This window comes from Nelumbo nucifera, chromosome 2, assembly GCF_055504915.1.
Source record: "Nelumbo nucifera cultivar China Antique chromosome 2, China Antique-T2T, whole genome shotgun sequence".
Classification (NCBI taxonomy): Eukaryota; Viridiplantae; Streptophyta; class Magnoliopsida; order Proteales; family Nelumbonaceae; genus Nelumbo; species Nelumbo nucifera.
In genome coordinates, this window is record NC_142650.1 from 18,278,703 (window position 1) to 18,295,709 (window position 17,007).

Genomic DNA, 17,007 nt, shown 5'->3' on the forward strand with positions numbered 1-17,007 from the left:
GAGCTGAGGTCAAATTAGGCCTGATAGTACAACCATTAGAGAAGCAGCCCACTTGCTTCATCTGTAATGGTCTCAAAATCCACAACCGGGTGGGACCTTCCAACCCTCTAGTGCCCTCGTTCAAGATTTGGGGATGAATAATTGAATATGTTCCGTGGAAAGAGTGGTTTGGTGTTGATAATTTTCAGACAGAAGGCAGGGAGTATGTTAAATAGGCTATTTTATTTTACTTTTATTATTCATTTACTTGTAATAAAGAGATAACTAGGGACTCGTGTCACAAATTTCCAAACATTTTCGAAAATGGAATACGAGGGTGGTAACACTGGTTAATGATTATTCAGCTTCTGTTTTTGGAACCATGTTCATGTAGGTAGTTGTTGAAACTTGAAAATTTTAAAAACCCCAGAAAGAAAATCAAGGGTAGGGTCAGGGTAGGAGGTAGACAAAGTATTTGAATTGAAGCAGACTGCAGAGTATTCTTTGACGTTACTATCTTATTCTTCTCGTCCCCCTGAAGTCCCAGAAGGCCAGAACAGAAGAGAAGAGTAGTGAAATGTGACTTTACGACCCACACCCACTCCCTCCGTCGTGCATCAATATATATTTATGTACTTTTAGGGGCATATATTCGCCTCAAAAGATGCCTTTGGTTGCCCTGCCTGGTAGGGCTGATGCTTGGAACCATTCGAGTTGAATGCACAAATGAGAAGGCCAAGAAGGTATCCGATGGCTAGCCCCACCCCAACCAAGGTTCACTGAATCCAACGCGCTCTCTCTCTCTCTCTCTCCGTTCTCCAGAGCAAGTTCCCTAGACACTGACATCTCGGAACTTCACGTGCCGGTGCTCCCACCGCGCTACCCTAATACTAATCATTCATTTGCCTTTCGCCTACCCATCGTGCTCAGCTCCTTTTTCCAGCTCACCGCCTCTCCCTTTCGGCCACAGGGGAGCGATGAGGAAGCCAAATCTAGACCGCCCATCACATAAATAACTCGTTTGGACTGGTCAGATTTTTCGGCAACACAATTGGGGCATTGTGCCATCTTCGGCCTTTCGCCCAACCCTCACTTTCAATTTTACTTGGGTAAGCGGCAACCATTAATAGTAGTTGGGTTGGTTGAGTTGTAAAGCCAGCCGTTGAAAATGGAAACTCTTATTATTATTATTATTATTATTATTATTATTATTATTATTATTATTATTATTATTATTATTATTATTATTTTCTATCTTTTGAAAACAGAAAAGTTTTGACTTTTGAAATTTGATGAAAATGAGACGATGTAGGCTGAGCCGCTGAGGGAGTGAACAGGTGGAGGTGGGGTGGCTGATCGAAACTTGAAACCTCCCCCATTGCCACTTGATACCCTTTCTTTATATGAAGACTGAAAGATCCCATATCACGGACACTGACACTTGTACTCACAAGGTCCTGGCAATGGCTTCAAATACGCTCTAGAAGACAAACTAAACCAATGCAATAACTGAGGGAAATACGAGAGGAAAATATTTTCATTCAGCCGCTTGTATTCCTAGCCCTTGGCCCCTTGTATGTTATTATATGAAATAAAACTTTGAGCCCCTTTTAAATGTAAGCAAATCACAATAGCTTCTTTAGCATGTAGATGTAGGTGAATCAAAAAAAACTATAAACAAGAAGTTGGATAATTAGTAATTTCTACTCCCTGAAGGCTGAAACAGAAGATGGGAATTGGGAAAGTGCTTTTTTAGTTTTGTTTTTTCAAGTTTACCAAACATTGCATTTCCAGACATAATATTTGAGATTTGCATGAATACAAGTTCACCAAATGGTATAGATTCTGAACCGAGGATTGAGGAATGTTTGGCACATGCCTAACCGGTTTTAGTAATAGTACAAATGGCCATGAAAATAATTTAGCTGCCAACCCATCTGATACACTATACATAAACCGTAGATGCATGTCTTACAGATCACCATGAAAACTGCCTGCTTTGCCAATCTCCAGCCGGTCAAGTTTCCAAGTAAAGAATAAGCGGTGACATCTTCAGCTAGTGAACAAAACCCATAAGATCACCTGCCATGCTGACTGGCTGGAGAGGATCGACCACCTCTCTCACCTCTTTCGCTCCCAAGATCATCATCTCCTATGTCACTCCCATCCAAGCAGAGAGCATTGTTATTGACACTTTCAGAACTGGCATTACTGCTTGTGGCAAGAGGGGAGTCTGAAACACTGACTGTCCTGCTCCTTGCTGGCCCAGATCTCACACTATACATGGACGAGGCTGGAATGTTTGTCATCAAAGGTCGAAGGCTACCTGGTATACTTCTCCTTATATCCTGTTCAAAAGGAAATCCATAAATTGGAATGTGCCAAAGCCAAATGGTTCATAGAGGTCACACCTCTACTTTTGTTTAATAAAAGCTATTACGGGTACCCAAAAAAAATGTTGTAATGGCACCAACCAGCTACATTCCAAGGAGAAGGAACAACCAATTAATGCACATGCATGGGGATGGTGGTGTGAATAGATCGTGTCACCATATCAAATCCATTCTAGGGGAGACTCATTAAGTGGTCAACCTTAACAGAATCTTACCCAAGTTTGGGTGTATGGACCTGTAATTCTAAATTCTAGAACTTGACAAATTATAAATATTTGAGATATTTAAACACAAAGCTATATTTAACATTATGATCTTTGAAAAAATAAATTTCTGTGAATGAAGAACACTCAATTAAGCCATATCCAATTAGATTAGCTAGAAAAGACAAGTGTCAAATGATATGGCTTCTCTTGGGGTTTTTCAAGGATTTTTGGAATGTCATGCATGTACCTTCTGCATGGATAATCATTTTGGCGACCTACCTGGTTACTAGGTAAAAGGGAAAAGAATTACATACCATATGCCTCAGAGCCATATCTAATGATTTCTTTGAAAGTGTTCTCCCAAAGCCTGAGCTATCTGGGGACGATGTGGACTTCCCTGCAGAGTTGGAAGAGCGGTCATCTAGCCTTGAGGGAGCCAATTTTCGCATGTTTATTACCCTTTCAACCATCTTTGTTCCAATAAGAACAGGGCTCACATTGTCACTACCATTTGAATGTGATCGACTCACTGCAGGAACAGAACTCCCACTACTATGGATACTACCATTGGGAGCCCGGCCTCGTGAAGGAGAACATGATTGTCGTCTAGGTCTTCCATTAGAACCAGGCTCAACAGAAGATGATCGAGAGCTCGGAGCTCCAGGCCTACCTCTAGAGGCTGAAACTGGCCGTTCTGGCATTGATGTCCTTAAATTTGGAGGAGCATCCAGTGAGAAACCAGGCATCTCTGATGGCTTCCAAGGTCTGGATTTAACAGTTGGTGAAGTGCCACGTGATGGCACTGGATTTCTTGCTGCTGTTGGAGCTGGCTTGGTGACTGCTGCTGTTGGAGCTGGCTTGGTGACTGCTGCTGTTGGAGCTGACTTGGAGATTGAAGAAGACCGCGCAGGAGGAGCAGAGACAGTAGATACACTGGATGGTGTTGATGGTCGACGTGTTGGTGTTGCTGACCTTGATGTAGATTTGGATGCTGGAATTGAGGATCTGGCTGTTGGAGTTGAAGACCGAGCAGTAGATCGTGAGGAAGGGGTTGACGATCTTGCAGGAGCTGCTGGAGCTGTGGACTTAGAAGAAGGCAAAGTGGCCCTCGAAGTAGGAGTAGAAGGTCTCAAGGGTTTTGCTGTCATGGGTTTTGCTGTTGTGGATAATGTTGGCCGCCCAGTTGGTGTTGCAGGTCTAGATGCAGTTGAACCTGGTCCTCCTGATGATGAAGGCCTGCGTGTTCCTGCACTGGAGGAATTCAACCCAGGAGACAATGTAGGCCTAGATAAATTGCCCCTTGAAGCAGGTTCTGTTTGGGGATTTGCCAACTGCAGGGACGAGTTTTAATCAAAAGATCATCAAGAATAAATTAAACTGCAAGGATCTCAGCATAGCTTTTTTCTTGAATACTAGGTGTAGTAATAATTAGGATCAACTCTATCATTTTGCAACTCAGAGTGCAAATAAAGCTCCCAAGTTTTGGTTCTCCCTTATACCAGCATTTAACCACATGATATAAAGCCCAAAAATGCAATGAGTTGAGATTGAAGTTTACAGAGGCTGCAGTAACCAATACTAGAATAGGCATATATAAAAGCAATTCTAAAACATATGAAAATCTAACTCCAGTCTTGTTGGACAAAATTTATATTCTAAGGGTGCAACTCTAAACTTGACATCTTCAAAGGGATACACCCACCAACACAGTTTCCGAAATATCTTAATAGTTCAACAGTTTTATCAATCAACCTGGTGATTCCGGATGTTTGTATGTTGGCTTATGCATGTTATATTCACAGTATCTAGAAGTTTATTACAAGATCAGGTTTGTCACTCACTGCCCTAGAGGCCACAATTAAGGTTATCATTGAGGCAATAACACAGTAAGCAACAGCGAATTGCATATAAACTAATCAACAACTTATTTAATATCTAGCAAAAAATATATAAGAATATACAGTTATTTATATAATTAAAAGGTAAAAGTCACCAAATCGTGTTTAATACATAAATCTAGGTATTATTATGTTATTATGTTATTAATAGCATAAAGATACTAAATGATGTAATCCATTGCCTAACACTGTAAAGCCACCTAAGAACCTCAATGGCCACCTTAGACAGAAGCATCCACACCGTAAGTGTAATGAATTGATGTATATGATTAGTAGGAATGTTAATGTCATGGGCCAACCAACTATAAATAATACATATAACAGCATGTACAAATTTAGCAGCAGATCCAATTAATGCCCCCCATGGGTTAAGATTCTTACCCTAGACTTCAGAGCAGTTGGCCTAGCTTTGGGAGTGCCAAGCTGACTCATAATGGTTTTCTGAGATTCCATCTCCAGTGAAGGAAAAAGAGGAGTACCAGGTGGTGTAAGAAGCCTGAAAACCAAAGAGAATTCAATAAATACCAAATCAAAAGATATGTCCAAACCCTTGTGTTCATCAAGCTAAATTTGATCTAGAATAGTCCCAATACATCCTTTATCATAAATTCCTATCAAAACTATCAAATGTACATAAAAATTATTGTCAGAAATCTTTTTTCTTTTTGAGAGAGAAAGAGATAGAGAGAGAGAGATGACATGGGTGTAAAAAAATATCAAAATTGTGAGAATATATGTGAGGGTGTGTGGGGATGCACAATGCAAGGACAGCTGGTCAACCCACTATAAAAAGTATGTAAACTGATCAGTATAGAGATCCTACTGTTTAATAACAAAAATAATAATAATAAACCCTCCTAACCCAAAAGTACCAGCAGTGTCTATTACAAAATTCAGCATCCTAGGAATTTTGCACTTTCTGAAAGTGTATGAAGCTTATGCCTTGAGGTGTTTGTATTGCACATGTTATTTATGCATTTAGTTAAACTATAACTAAGGTCAAAAAGGACCTGGTGTCTCTTTTCATGCCCAGATCACATTAACCATTGGGTCAACTTGCATGTTGGACAAGATCTCCAGAATCTTGTTCAGGAGATGCATTTGTTATTTATTGCTGAAATGCTTGAAAACTAATTGCTGACACTCCTGAGCAATGACAATGGTATTCTCATGGGGATGGTTTATTGAGAGAATGGCCTCCAGATCTGCTTCTTGGAGGGTGTTGGGAACATCAGAGGTACAGGATAGATAGGAAAAAGAAAGCAAAAACAAAAACAATGGGGCATTGAAGAAGTTCAACTACAACAGAAACGCAAATTGATGTCCTAGCAATAAGCTAGAGGGAGTGAATGAAAAATAAAAAGAGAGACCTTCAACTCTGTTGAGGAGTAAAAATATCTGGAGTCAGGAATCAAAACCAAACCACAACTAACAGAAGACCTATTAGTGAACCCGACCTCACTGTCAACAAAAGCTGTATTGAAAGATTGTCAAATGTAGTTAGATGATGTTCCCCAACCTAGAGGAGCTAATGAATTCATTGGCTCAAATGCAGATACAATGAGGTGATAATAAGGCTTATATATCGCAATGCTCCTATATACATGCTTAATGAAGCTTCTACAATACAATTTTCTGAGCATTTATGGCAACCTATGGATTTCTAAGGCTTCCAAACATATCATGCCATTCCTCTTCACACAAATTTCAAGGGAGATCTTTTACCAAGGAAGCCAATAAAATGGATTAGTCACTGAGAAAGGAAGTTGCCCATCTACTAACTACCGTAGGATATTTACTTAAAATATACTCTCTAACTTTGCTTTCTCATTTTAATCCATAAAGATGAATAGTCCACCAATGGAAGACGAACTAATCATCTAAGACAGGACCATTAAGCTAGATGAACAATTGGGCACTGTATCCCTCTCTTTCCTTGTTAATACAAATTATAGTTTGAACTAAAGAAAAACAGGCCTTTCTGAACTTGGGAAAGCTAATTTTACTTCATGACATTCTCTGAGAAGATAATAGCAATTTATGTATTCCCAATTTATAGGGAAAAAATGCTACTAAAGGATCAACCTTAATGCAAATTGAAGACACATTTCCACATTACCAATCATAATCATTTTTGTCATTGTCAGAATTCAGGAAATCATCAGCACCAGTCTTGCGGGCAGGAGTAGACGATACGATCTTGAATATGGGAGAACTTCCAGGTTTAGATCCTGTAGCCAAAAAAATGTGAGGTAAAAGTAAAACTAAAGGACTGAACAGAAAAATTTTCATTAGCCTCACACGATCACTTTGCAGTACTCATCAAAGAGGAAAATCAGATTGGTACTTTGAAATTCCACTATAAAGCTTATAGGAATTACCCTCGTTGTATGTTATTGGCAGTGCAAGAATTTGTTCTGAGACTTTTACAAAAGGTTTAAAAAAATGAGGGCAAACACTTGAAATTACAAGAATGTATTATTTCTAAAAACGGACTACTAAAATGTTCAACGCTGGACACCCCATTCACAGATCAATTAACAGTAAGCTAAAGCACAAAATCTTCAACTCGTAAATGAATAATGAAAAACCTAACGTCACCAAGGAACAGCAAAAGCTTACCTAGAGGCGCGTCAAACTCCTCTGAGTTCTGAAGCAGAAGAAGATTGTTCCGCTCCTTCTCGCGTTTCCGCATCTCGAGAAACAAAGCGAGCTCCTCTTCCTTCTCCTTCATTACACTACCAAGATTCCTCCCTTGCTGTCTCTGCTGTATGGACGCCTGCATTTGCGATTCCTGAGCCCGGAAACTGCGATTCATAGCCGAACCTAGCTTCTACCAACAGAAACGAGTGAAAGAGAGAAATCTCCCACCTAAAACCTAACTTCTCATCTACTTCTCCGAGGACAACCGGTTCCACGCCAGACAGAAACCCTCAAATTTCACAAAAGGCCAAATCAAGAAAGACAGATCAGACGCATAGCTCGAAAGCTGTAAACAGAAAAAGAGAAACTTGAAGAAAACGAAACGGCATTTCCAGGTGCTTGAACGATAAAAGCTTTCTCTACTTCCCGATCTCTGCCGTTACTGCACCATTCCTACCACACCAGTTTCCACGCCGCTAGATTTCATATGGAAACCGTTAGAACGAATCCACCGCCAATGTCGCAAAATCAGAGCTCGGAGAGATGGAGAGATCTGAACACAGAGCTCCGGAGCTTTAAAAGATGAAAATGCGAGATGAGTGAAATAAAAGCCAGTTGATTTTGTAATATTTTGCTGTGCTGTTGTTGGGACTTCGGACTCTGCGATTCGAACGATGTGAGCTTTTAGGGGAGAGACAATGGAAGATCAGGAGCCCGTTTTGTTTTTTGATTTCTTTAGACCGGGACAAGAGGAGCAACAACAACAGCTCTCTCTCTCTCTCTAGTCTGTGTTTTCTCTCACTTGAAGCCTACGTTTTCAGATTTTTAAAATAGGAATACAAAATTGAATTTAATAGAAGCTTTAATGGACTGACTTAAAAACACCCGCCTTTGTGAGCATAATTACGCAAACACCCTTCCTCTTTTGAATGATTCAATGATCTCTCGCGCTTGCTTCAGCACAGTGCCGAGTCAACAAATTCTTTGGGACCCACCATGATATGATGATCTGAGCCGCCCAAATAAGTCCTAAATGGGAGACTTTAATGCTGAGCATGGCATGTGATGTAGATGCCCAAGATGTTACAGTGTTACCAATTTCATATTGTACCACCCAGAGATTTTACCGTGCAGCTGCTTCTGCCACGTGGCAAAAAGAGAGCCTCTTTTGAATTTCAAAATGAAGACGCACCGATCAAGGGGGATGCTGTCAGATGGGACTTTGGTTCCAGTACAAGGTGGGGCATGGTGTTAAGCTAGATCCTAATCCGACGTCAGGAAGGAAAGTACTCCACTACTCCTCATGTGAGTAACCCCTCAAAAAATCAAAATGCTTCCAACAATTTTTAGGAATTGGGCGGCGTGCAAGACACGTCATGGCCTCATGGGAGTGGTGGATGGAGCAGAGCAAAGTAGTGTTACTGTATAAAATATAAATCGACGATCCAATAAAAATAATACTTTGAAGATACGATGAATCAGCCTTTTGATGTATTCCACGTGTCTTACTAACAATATGGTTAAAACTTAAAAGTGATAGTCCCCACTGATTGGTGAAACTTTGAATCATGGGGAAGTGGGTAGCTTCCACGAACTATTTTACTCATTTAAGGTGGTTCTGGTTTGATCCCATTCCTTCGAGCATTTTACATTGTATGCCTGGATTTTATGGTGTGTTTGGTTAATTTGTAAAGGTTTTCTTATTTTTCTCTTTCTTTTCTTAAATATGGAAGATGTTCCCGATGTGCGGTCAAGAAAGGCTATGAGGTCAGTGTGAGGCGCATGTGTGAAGGGCAGATCCGGATTCTATCTTTTCTTTTAAAACAAATATAGTTATAAGGAATTAACAAATTAATTTTATCCTTACTGTTTGCAAAATTACTTAAACATCTCTACATTTTCTGACAATTGGATGAATAGACCTTTTTTGCTTTTCGTTGCAATTCACATCAGTACCTCACAGGGCGTGTCTCACAGCATATCACAACCGTGTATTGAGAACCATCTCAAATGTATGCTGAGATATAAATGTAAAGCACCTGTGGGGTGATGATGTAAATGTAATGTTGAATTCCATTGACATGTAATAACACGTGACTATTAATTTAAAAGAAAAATCTAATTTTGCCCTTATTCACCATTTGCAAGGACTAAAACTCTATCTCCATGGGGAAACTAGATTTAGTCCTCATAAAATTTGTTTTCGTACAGTTCTCACAACATTTACCCGTGCATTTCAAATATTTTTGTAGTTATATTTTTTCATTCATGAAATCGTGGTGAGATGCTCCCAATTCACGGCTGCAAGTGTGTGAGGACAAATTTATAAGACTGTGTTTGGTTGTAATGAAAATGTAAATATATACATTATATATTGACCCATTTTAAGGTTCATGAATACAAATATGGTTCACATTTTAAACTGTTTTTGTATTCATCTTGTTTGTTTGAAATCAGTGTAAATTGTGAGCCCATCATTAAATGCTTCAACTATCTTATGCTTCAATGCATTAACTTTGGTCAAAAAGTTAATTATCAAAAGACACAAAATTGTATCCAAAAAATAGGTACATTAATGCTCTTTTCTTAGAGTATAAAAATGTCAGAAAATACATTTTTACTCTGGTAATCATTAATTTTTTATGTATCAAACAAACGCTCACAAACGCAAACTGAGGTACATAAATACCCTGGTTCGGCATTTGTATCGCAAACAAACTGAGCCTAAAGTGCAAAATTTTGTATTTTGTATTATTAGATATGTATTTATACTGTACATATTTGTATTTGTACTCTTTCCAAATTGAGCCTAAATCCTAATTCTTTTAAGAGAGGCTAAAAAGATAGCACTCTTCTACAAACTCAAGAGGAATCAATGGCTCCGAATTCATTTGTGATAGCAAAGGCATAATAGATCAGTGCAACCAGGGAGATTTCGTCTAAGGGGGCCTTCTTTTTTTGGATTTTGAGAGGGGGAAAAGTTGGGCAATGGGATTTTGGTTCCCATTGACCAAGAATCCTATATTCATTTTTCAGATTAATGTGGGGACCAAGGAAAGTTTATTTTCCTGGGTAAGTGATACACATCTTTTAGGTGGGTAAATAACTTTCCTACCTAGGAAGAAAGTTGCTAACACTTGAATGGGACAAAAATGCCCCATTTTAATAATGGATTTTTATGACTAAAATGGGTATTACTTTATTTACCTAAGAAATAAAAGAACATGGGCAAATGCACTTAGTTAGTTAAGTGTTTTACAGGAAAAACTTACCCATGTAATTGCATTTACCTGGGTAAATAAAGTACCAAAAAAGCAAACGGGGGCCTAAATGATATTTTTGGTGGGTTTTACTCTACTCTCATGATCTCATCCATATTGGGTCTGGAGTTTTTTTTTTTCTTTTTCTTTTTTAAATAAAGTATGAACCAAAAATGTATAAAATGTTGAGAGAGGTTAGAGAAGGAGCCAGGCAGTTGTGAATAAAACGAATGAAGACCTTCTTGTTTCAATTCCTCTCAGGAGTATTGCATGATGTAACTGATTTCTCAACCATTTGTTTTTCGTTTTGCAAGAATCAAGACCTTTTGTTCTTTTTAAAGCGACTCTTGTCTAACACTTGTCTTCTAGGACTACAAATAGAATAGGGAATAGAAGCCATCTAAGAGGAAATCAGACTTGGTGCTCACAAAATTGTGCTCATACCGTTCTTGCAGCCGGCCCTTTCAGACATGCATTGAAATTTGAGAACATCTTTCCATAAATAAAAAGATACAAATATGAAAATGTTCCCAATATACTGCTGAAAATGGGCTGTGAGAACGGTGTTAGCACTAATCCGCTCTCATGCAAGCTTGAACGATGAATTGAGGCTTCAACTCAGAGAAGCTCACTGGCTTCCCTTCTCTGCTCTGCTCAACCATTCTAGAGATCGGGACTTGCAATTAATATTATCCTATACTATTAGTGAGAAAGAAGCAAAGAGCATGAGAAAAGAAAGAAACAGAGAAGTGGGAAGAACAAAGAGTGCTGTAGTAGTTAAATGAAAAGAAATAGAGCAATTTGTGCAGAATTATGTTTTAAAGATTTGGAAAAAAAAAACAATAAAGGGTAAAATAGATATTTTAATCTTCCCATCCATGCTCAGCCAAGAAAGGAATGCAGTTAGTCAATTTTGCAAAATCCAAGGGTAGTTTAAGTATTTTAGCCTTATGATTTTCTATTCTTTTGGTTGCAAATGAAATATTTTAATGCTTTGACAGATTAACTTAAAAGTCATAAACCACTTCTTCTTTACTATATACACATATTGATATATACATATAAAACATTTTTTTACAAATAACAAGTTAAAACTCACGTCAAGATTACTATTCCAGAATATTAGTTTTCTAATTATACTCATCTCATTCGCTTTCCTCTGTCTACTATACACTTTACTCTTCTCTTGCACGTGTCATTCAGTTAATTTGATATAAGGTTTCATTAATTAATAGGAGATGACGGGACGATTAATCACGATTAGTTAAGCAACGTGCCAACCAGTTGATTGATCTTTGGTAGGGTTTCTTGTTGGTCGTAGCAAGATTTGGGATGAAATCCTATCTGCACCTGGGTTAGGGGATGGATTACCCCTCGAATTGTGTAACCATTTAAAAGATATTAATAATAAATAAATAAATATTTTAACAATTATATCAAAAAAATCACAATTATCTACGATTTTTTAAAATATACTATAATTTTTGCATAAGGGAGGGATACTGTTTGGATTTTCTATTTTTAATATTTTTTGGATAATTTCATGGTTTTAATTATAACCTTAAAACTTTCAACAACTTGCTATTCAACTTACAACTTAACCGCATTTCAAAAGGAAAATTACAACTTAACCACCTTAAGTGATCTTTCTTATATCTATGATGAAGGGACAAAATTAGAAATGACAAACTGCAGTAATTATATTATAAGAGTCTCATGATCATGACTTTGGTCATGTTATTTTTCTAGAAATAATAAAGAAATCAACTTTGGTTTATTCATTAATATTAATATTGGTATTATCATATTCAATCAATCATTTTTTTTTTATATAGTGCAATGGATGCATTATAAATTAAATTTTAATGATAACTGATGTAGCGCAATCCGGTCACTCCTAATTGGCGCTCGCGTGGCTCCTGAGAGGTATCTGAGACGAGAGGAAAGAGGAAGAACTCCCGAGGGGTTTCCCGGCAGGAACACTCCGATGCTTAAGTTAGTATTGTGTGCAAGAAGCAAAAGGAGAACAAAGGCTAAGAGTGAGGATAGCGCGTTACCACTATGTTCGAAAGGTCAGAGATTCAAGGAGAAAAGGAGACTGGTTTCCCTTCTGCCCTGGGGGCTTTTTATAGGGACACTCACGCTAGGTTGGGCATAACCGCCACTGGGCTCCTGCCACAGCCGTTACCTGCCAGGGCTGCGCAGGTGGCTGCTGTGGTGCACGATTCGTCCGGGTGAGTGATGTGTTTCCAAAGTGGCAGGCACACCTTTGCCTGTCAAGAGACGTGGACGCAAACTGTCGAAAGGACTAGGACTGCGCCGTTAGTAGAGGATATAACACAGTCTAACCGGTACGGTCTGCCAGTTGGAAGCTTCCTGGAGGGCGCTAGTGCGGCTCATTCACAAACTATCTCGTGGCGAGCTTGGAACACTCCAGGATCACCCTTAGCGAGATTGGTCCTCGGAATGACTCGTCTGCTAGGGAGCTCGAACTAGCTAATAACTTTAGCTCGTGAGCTACAGTTGCCTCGGAGTATCTCTTCAAAGATAGCACGGGGAACCCGGAGTTCGCCTCGCGGCGGACTTCTCCTCTCGTGAACTGTAACGTAGCGGACTGCTTCGTGGGCCCATCACTTGGTCGCTCCGGGCTTCAACGCTAGGCTGTCGCCCATGCTAAGTCAGCGTCTACGTGTCACCGTTTCATAGGTTGGGTCAAATCATCATTCATCAATAACTAAGTAAAAAGTTTAACAAGTTGAGGGAAATTCTTTACAAAATTTCCTTCATGATATTGAAAAATCACGTATTAATTGATTGAAAAGCATTGACACGCTTTTTTCTACTATAGGTAGGAGTGGATTCTAGCCATGTTGAGTCGAATAGTACAAGGTTCGAGGTTGGCTCGAGACTGTTCTACAAGGCTTGAGCTCAGTTTGAGCCAAAACCTTGAGCTCGAGCTTCTTGAGCTCGAGCTTGGCTCAAGTCAAAAATTTATAAGCTCGTGCTCGATTTTGAGAAAAATGTTTTATAAAAATAAAAAAACATAGCTCAACGAGCTAAGCTCGGCTCATTTCATAATCGAGCCAGTGAATTGGGCTCGAGTTCGGCTCAAAGCTCAGTAGAAACCGAGCCAAGTCAAGTTCGAGCAGCTCATGAAAAGCTCGGCTCGTTGCCACCCTTAACTATAGGTGAACACCCCATCAGACTACCATTGTTTTTGCTCTCCACAGAGCGTGTAATACAACACATCCCAGCGCGGTGCATTAGGAACATCTCCCCATGACAAGTATGGGAGATGTTCCCAATACACAGTTGAGATGTGCTGTGGAGTCTGCATGGGATGCACTCTGTGCAGCAAAAACCGGTATATTTTGTATAATATGATACTATATATTGGATATTTTGGACCGTGAACCAAACAGAAATTTGGAGAAGAACAAACTCACATGTGATTATGACTCAGTTTGGAAAGAGTAAAATACAAATATATATAGTGCAAATCCATACAAAACAATACAAAATACAGGATTTTGCACTCTACATATTTATATTTGTAGTCCTTCAAAACTGAGTCTATAGCATTTGGAACCTAAAATTTCAGCTTGAAAAGTTTCTAGAGCCATTTCTGTGAGGTGTCAAACTAAAGTTTGGATATTTATATCACTTTAGGGAGAAATTAGACAGCACATGCAGAATGGTGTACAGTGCTCAAGTGGACTTCAATCCAATGGACAGCTCAGATTAACGTTAGCATCCATCCATGTGACACGGATGTAAGAATTGTTTAAGGAAGAATCCTGATTGGCCTAGTTATAAAAACCATTCATCAATGGAGGACTGATTCGTTGGTGTATTAGCTGGTCTGTTCTAGTGTTTACGAAGAATTTAATATAGCACTTTGAGAAAGAAGGGTAAGGGGACGTTATTAAAGGTTCATGGCACCGAATATCAGGAAAAAAAAAGGTTATAAAAACCATTCATTGCTCAATCGACAAGCAAAGAATTTTGTGATACTTAACCTATTTTTTATACAAATTAACTTGGGTTAATGATCTTCATTTGCATCGATGCAAATGTATGGAAATGCAAATTAATTAAGTGCAAATAATTCTGTTTACATTAGTTTTTACCTCCTGATTTTGTTAAATCCTTTGCAATGAAGTAAAAGAAAACCTGAAACAAAGTAAAGGAAAACCTAAAGCAAAGTTGAATCTTTATTTGCACTCCGTGCATTTATATTCGAACAAATAAAATCGCATGGCAAAAAGTGAGTGTTAGGCCGTATATGTTTGCGATACAAATGTCAAACTGGGATATTTATGTATTCCGGTTAAGATTTGTGAACAGTGGTTTGTCATACAAAAGTGAATCAATTAAGTGGGGAAAAATGTTTTTCTAACATATTCATATTGTGATGTGCATTACTGTATTCATTCAATGAATACAAACTTGTACTCTTCAGATCTCGATGCGCATAGGCTTACTTATTCCATCGATCAAGTGCAAGAGAGAGATAAACGTGCATCTCTTTTACTTTGATTTGAAATAAACAAGAAGAGTACAAAATTGGTTTACAACTATGAACCATTTTGCATCTATGAACTGAAAAGAATGTATTTATGTAGAGTACATATTTGAGTTTGTATCACAAACAAACGCAGCCTTACGGAGTACCAAGTATTTACTTCTCAAAACATGCTTGTGATTTGTGACAATAAATATTCAAATGTGGAAGCTATAGTTGGTAAGAGCTGGTACCACAAATGAATGATAATTTATGGGCAAATTCAGCTGAGTTTAAAATTTGTATTTGGTTTAGATTTGCATTACAAGCAAATAAAGCCTCTAAGGCCCCCATTCACTTTTCAGTAAGTTATTTATCCGGATAAATGCATTTATCCAAGTTCTTTTATTTTTCAGGTAAATAAGACAATGACCATTTTAATCATAAAAATCTATTATTAAAATGGGCATTTTTGTAGTGTTGGCAACTTTCCCCTAGGAGATGGGAATTGGACTTATTGGTATCACTCACTCAGGTAAAAATCTGAAAAAATAACATGAGTTTCTTAGCTAATGGGATTGTAAATCCCATTGACCAACTTCCCCCCTTTCAAAATCCAAAAAATGAACGCCCCATAAGAAAAAAAATCAAATTGAAAAACAAACAAACAACATTGCTCATCCAAGTGGCTGTGGAAGCGCTGGCTCTTTGGAAAGGTACTGAGTTGGCAAAGCCTTCTCCCAGTGCCAGACGAGCATTGTATCCTGGAATCAGGTTCCAAATAAGTGGTTGAGTTTTTGAAGGCAGTAGATGAGATGTATACCAGCCAATCATCCTCTCTTCCACATTGGTGGCTGAGAAGTGAGAACGGTCATGTGGATGGGTTCTCCTCCCCGAGATCAACAAATCAGCTTGCTCATGTTATCATGTAGCAGCAGGGGGGCTGTTTTGTGTTTTGGATCTTAACCCCTTGCTCCCAAACATTGGGAAGTTCTTTTCTTTGGATCGTGATAGTTTGTACTTGCCTTAATATTAAGGCCCCCGCTTTTTGGTAAGTTATTTACCCAAGTAAATGCAATTACTTGGATAAGTTTTTCATGGAAAACACTTACCCAGGTAAGTGCATTTATCCATGTTCTTTTATTTCTCATGTAAATAAGACAATGACCATTTTATCCATAAAAATTCATTATTAAAAGGGGCATTTTTGTCCTATTCAAGTGTTGTCAACTTTCCCCTAGGTGGGAAAGTTATTTACCCACCTAGGAGATACGGAGGAAAATAAATTTTTCATGGTCCCCATATAAATCTGAAAAAGGAACATGGGATTCTTATTCCATTGACCAACTTTCCCCCCTCAAAATCTAAAAAAAAGAACACTCCCTAAGATTTTCTATTGATTACCAAAAAATGTTATTTATTAAAACACCCCTTGTGGTTTTACATGTCTATTAAAATTGACCGCATATTTTTATATTTACTAACACATTCATATGATTTGCAACCAATTTATTTAATCAACCTTTTGTTAATTAAGAACCCTTTGTATTTCTGTCTAATAGTGGTACTGTGACCATGAACAGATTGGAAAATGTTTAAGGGCATGAGCCCATGCTTTTTTATTTGGAAAGTACCCCTAAAACTTCTTGTCAAGCTTCTAGAAAGAAACAAGGTTTGATTTCCAGATCTATCAAAAAATGTTTGGCTTTGATAGAATAAACTATAAAGAGAGAACAATGGCATCTAAGGTTCTTCGTCAGCAATGATGTGTCTTCCTTCTTCAAATAGAGAACAAATTTTACTGAATAGAGTTGTTGCCAGTATTTTACTAGGGACAAGAATGGCATTTTTATTGTTGTTTTCCTCAGATAAAATTTGTTTGAGGGGATGTTAAGGTCAAAACTATCTTTTCTCACTTCCATCTAATGGAAGGTTGATTAAGTAAATTAGTTGCAAACTATAGGGAATTTTTTAATAAAATACAAATTATAGGATAAGTTTTATTTAGTAAATCCATGAAACTACATGGGGTATTTTAGTAAATGATTCAAAAAATCGATGCCCACACACTCCAATTTAATTTTGGGACGTTTGCTATTACTGATACACACCCTTACAACTTTA

General features: G+C 38.2%; 1 protein-coding gene across 1 annotated transcript; it reads right to left on the reverse strand.

Moving 5' to 3' along the window:
- Positions 1 to 1,696: 1,696 nt before the first annotated feature.
- LOC104596945 (uncharacterized) lies at positions 1,697 to 7,943 on the reverse strand. The gene is made up of 5 exons (XM_010258263.3): positions 7,099 to 7,943; positions 6,596 to 6,707; positions 4,858 to 4,972; positions 2,893 to 3,909; positions 1,697 to 2,327 (listed from the first exon to the last, which is right to left on the reverse strand). The coding sequence occupies exons 1-5, from the start codon at positions 7,292 to 7,294 to the stop codon at positions 2,058 to 2,060; spliced, it is 1,710 nt and encodes a 569-aa protein (XP_010256565.2). The 5' UTR covers positions 7,295 to 7,943; the 3' UTR covers positions 1,697 to 2,057.
- Positions 7,944 to 17,007: the final 9,064 nt, after the last annotated feature.